This window comes from Egretta garzetta, unplaced genomic scaffold (assembly GCF_000687185.1).
Source record: "Egretta garzetta isolate BGI_Z169 unplaced genomic scaffold, ASM68718v1 scaffold525, whole genome shotgun sequence".
NCBI lineage: Eukaryota > Metazoa > Chordata > Aves > Pelecaniformes > Ardeidae > Egretta > Egretta garzetta.
Genome location: NW_009259723.1, coordinates 1,772 through 5,766, shown reverse-complemented (window position 1 = coordinate 5,766; position 3,995 = coordinate 1,772). Strand labels below are relative to the sequence as shown.

The 3,995-nt window shown below is 41.7% G+C and overlaps 1 protein-coding gene across 1 annotated transcript in view; it reads left to right on the top strand.

Annotated features, from left to right (window-relative positions):
• Nucleotides 1-422, top strand: part of LOC104126839 (feather keratin Cos2-3) — a 2,646-nt gene extending 2,224 nt beyond the window's left edge. Inside the window, exon 2 of the mRNA XM_009639445.2 lies at nucleotides 299-422. Coding sequence (XP_009637740.2) covers nucleotides 299-414 — 116 coding nt within the window. The 3' untranslated portion in view covers nucleotides 415-422. The remainder of the gene's footprint in view (nucleotides 1-298) is intronic.
• The last annotated feature ends 3,573 nt before the right edge of the window (nucleotides 423-3,995 follow it).

The window sequence follows — 3,995 nt, the reverse complement described above, 5'->3', positions numbered from 1 at the left end:
CAAAATTCTCAGTGGGTTAGGATGGAATTTGAGTTCCTGGCTAAAATCCTTGATTAGTACTGTGTTGCTATTGTTAATAGTATTCTTAGCAATACTACTTATTTTCTATTGTCTAAAGAAGGAATTCACTAAGAAGACTGCCCTCAACCAGTTAATCATACAAGCAGTAGCCAAGGGACAAGATTTGAATGATTCGATCACAGCGCTCCCACCATCATGTAATAAATTGAATCATCAGCATGAAATGTTGATTTAAGATGGAAGTATTGAAAAGATAATTATTTCAAAACTTCCAAAGGGGGGAAACGATACCTTAAGGGTCAAAAGACCCCCAGATGTAAGTGGCTTATATGCATAAGATTTAGGCCTTATTGTCTAGCTTGCTGTTACTTTGCTAAAATTAGTATTGTCTAGCTTGCGGTTGCTTTGTTAAAGTCAGTAGTGTCTAGCTTGGATTTTTTGTTCTTCTTAAAGTCTGTAGTATAGTTACTTAGTGAATTTAGAACCCTTTTCAAGGACGGGAAGAATCGGGAGGGGATGAAGCAAAAGATAATAATGGTTTGCCAAGGTTGCCCGACTAGAAGGAATGAGAACTAATTGATGTAGAAAGATTTGTGGCTCCTTACAAAGGACAGTTTTTTGATAAGAACCAGGTGTTTACCTCAAGAGCTGGTCTACACCAACCCTGCAGTTTGGGCAAGAGCCAAGGAGCAACTGAGTCTGCGCAAGAACAAGGGGTTACTAGCGGTGATGAAGAGGAGCCATCGGCCTTCATCCCCACGACCCCCGACGACCACCACCAGGAGGCACTGAGCAGGCGCAGTGGGGAGGGACTTATGGAAATGACCTCCTGAAGCTAATTTTAATACAAAGCGGAGACAGGTTATGCATATGTATAGGCATATTGGAAAAATTCATACATATGTAATACTTTGCTACATATAAACGGGCAAGTTGCCGCTTGATGGTATGCACGTTAGGTGGAGCGATCCCCCGTGCATCCGGCGCCATGAATAAAGAATGCCTGCCTTTTAACACTACATTGGTGTTACGAGGTTCATTCTTCCTGATTTTGGTGACAGTTTTTGGCGACCCAGAGGGGACAATGCTTGCGAATCTTGACAGATCCACGGGATCACGGGACCTCCAGCCGGCACCGAGGGATTCTCGGGGAGAACCTCTGATCCCTGGACCGAAGAATTCTAAGCAAGTCCCCTGGAAAGGTAATAAGGCATTCTTTTAAGGGGGGTAATGGAGTCTCCTTTTTCATTGGGGGCCAATGTATAGATTGGAAAGTGTGGTGAAAATTGCGCTTGCGTTTCATGACGAAGGGATTTGCTGACTGCGATGGACCTGCTAATGACTGGTATATAAGAAGCAGGAGAAGGGTAAGCGGCCCCCCCTCGCAATTGCGCTTGGGTCTCATATTTGCAGCTGCTGGATGGATGTTAACTGGAGTGGTAATTGTACAATTTGAACACCCAGGGATTCTATGTTAAAAGTCTATTATCTTTGTGTGTGTGTGTATGTGTGTTTGAGACACAGCATTGCTGTGAAGCGAGTGGGAGTCCTGATTTGCGGTTCTGTAACTCCGCGAGGAGTGGAATGTTTAAACAGTGAAGTTTGCATGTGGGAAGAAGCATCTAATCCTGGAACTTTGGAACTTGTGCTAGGGAGACTGGGAGAAAACTATAGAGATTTGTAAGAGAAGATTTACGTGGAAAATGGATAACTACGTGTGAATGAGCTGAGTTAACTCTGGTGTGACTGGTGAATGAGTAACTGAGATGATATGATTGTAAAATGAGTGTGGGAAATCTGGAGAACTGTGCATTTCATTGTGAAAATGAATGTGAAACCTCCTTAACTAAGATTTGCCTTGTGAATTGAAAAAGCAAAAAAACAGCTGGAGGAGGAAAAAGATCAAGTGAAGAATTCGTAAATTGCTTTTAAGGAGTAACTCTTTGTGAATGCTGCCCACGAGGAGCACCCCCCTCCCCGGCTATTTGCCCTGTTAACGATCTGCAAGCGTCGAGAGAAAACTTGGAAAGTTTTCTAAAAAGGGAACCACCCTCACTGCGACCCTTAATTAAAACTGAATATAATTCTGAAGATGAGGGGGATCATTTTCCCTAAATTATAGCTAAAGAAATCCCCTACACCGATACCGAATTGGCAAAACTGAGAAAAGGCTTTGGCTGAACCTAAAGTGGTCAGAGTGGGAAAATAAAGGGCAACAAATCAAGGTTATTAAGATAATATGTGGGAGAATAATGGAGATACAAAATCAATAAGGAAGGGGACAGGGAATGAATATCGGAGAGAGAAGGAGGGTAAATTCCTGGCTGGCAGAAGGTCAATGTGCTATTTGTAAGGAATGTGGGCACTGGAAAAAAGAATGCCCTAGGGCTGGGGAATTAGACCCAGCTCTCTGGGCGATCAAATTAATGACCCTGGATGAATAATCATGAAGACAACCAGGGGAATCAACCCTAGCCGAACCCCTGGTTACACTGAAGCTAGGGAATGAAGAAATAGAATTTTTAATAGACAGGGGGGCTACTCATTCAGTACTGAATACATGCAAATGGAAATTTAGTCATAAAACAGTAGATGTTGTTGGTGCGACAGGGCAAAAAGAAAATTGGCCTTTCCTAAAGCCGCTAAAGTTTAAATTGGGAAAACAGTGGGTAACTCACCAGTTTTTGTATACACCTGAATGTCCATTAGCGACCCTTAATTAAAACTGAATATAATTCTGAAGATGAGGGGGATCATTTTCCCTAAATTATAGCTAAAGAAATCCCCTACACCGATACCGAATTGGCAAAACTGAGAAAAGGCTTTGGCTGAACCTAAAGTGGTCAGAGTGGGAAAATAAAGGGCAACAAATCAAGGTTATTAAGATAATATGTGGGAGAATAATGGAGATACAAAATCAATAAGGAAGGGGACAGGGAATGAATATCGGAGAGAGAAGGAGGGTAAATTCCTGGCTGGCAGAAGGTCAATGTGCTATTTGTAAGGAATGTGGGCACTGGAAAAAAGAATGCCCTAGGGCTGGGGAATTAGACCCAGCTCTCTGGGCGATCAAATTAATGACCCTGGATGAATAATCATGAAGACAACCAGGGGAATCAACCCTAGCCGAACCCCTGGTTACACTGAAGCTAGGGAATGAAGAAATAGAATTTTTAATAGACAGGGGGGCTACTCATTCAGTACTGAATACATGCAAATGGAAATTTAGTCATAAAACAGTAGATGTTGTTGGTGCGACAGGGCAAAAAGAAAATTGGCCTTTCCTAAAGCCGCTAAAGTTTAAATTGGGAAAACAGTGGGTAACTCACCAGTTTTTGTATACACCTGAATGTCCATTACCCTTGTTAGGATGGGATTTATTAAGCAAATTAAGTGCACAAATAACTTTTGAGGATGGAGAAATTAAGTTACTAATACCAGAATCAAAAGCCATAGAGGCAAGGGTGTTTATGTTACAGGATTCCCCTAGAGAAGAACAGATTCCAGAAGAAGTGGAAAATGCAGTAATTCCTCTGATCTGGGCAAGCGGAGTTCTGGGGCGATCTAAATTGGCAGAACTGGTAAAAGTGACTTTAAAACCTGGAGCTAAACCAGTAAGACAAAAACAACATCCTATTAAGTCAGAAGCTCAAAAAGGATTGGAGGAGCTAATTACAAAATTTCTAAAATATGGGCTACTGGTAGAATGTGAATCAGAATATAACACTCCCATACTGCCAGTAAGAAAATCTGGAGGCAAGGAATATTGATTAGTTCAGGATTTAAGGGCCATAAATCAAATAGTTCAAGATATACACCCAGTAGTGGCTAATCCATATATTCTACTGACCTCTTTAAAGGAGGAACACAAATGGTTTACTGTGCTAGATTTAAAGCATGCCTTCTTTTGCATACCTCTGGATAGAAAGAGCCAAAACATATTTGCTTTTGAATGGGAAAGCCCCACCACAGGA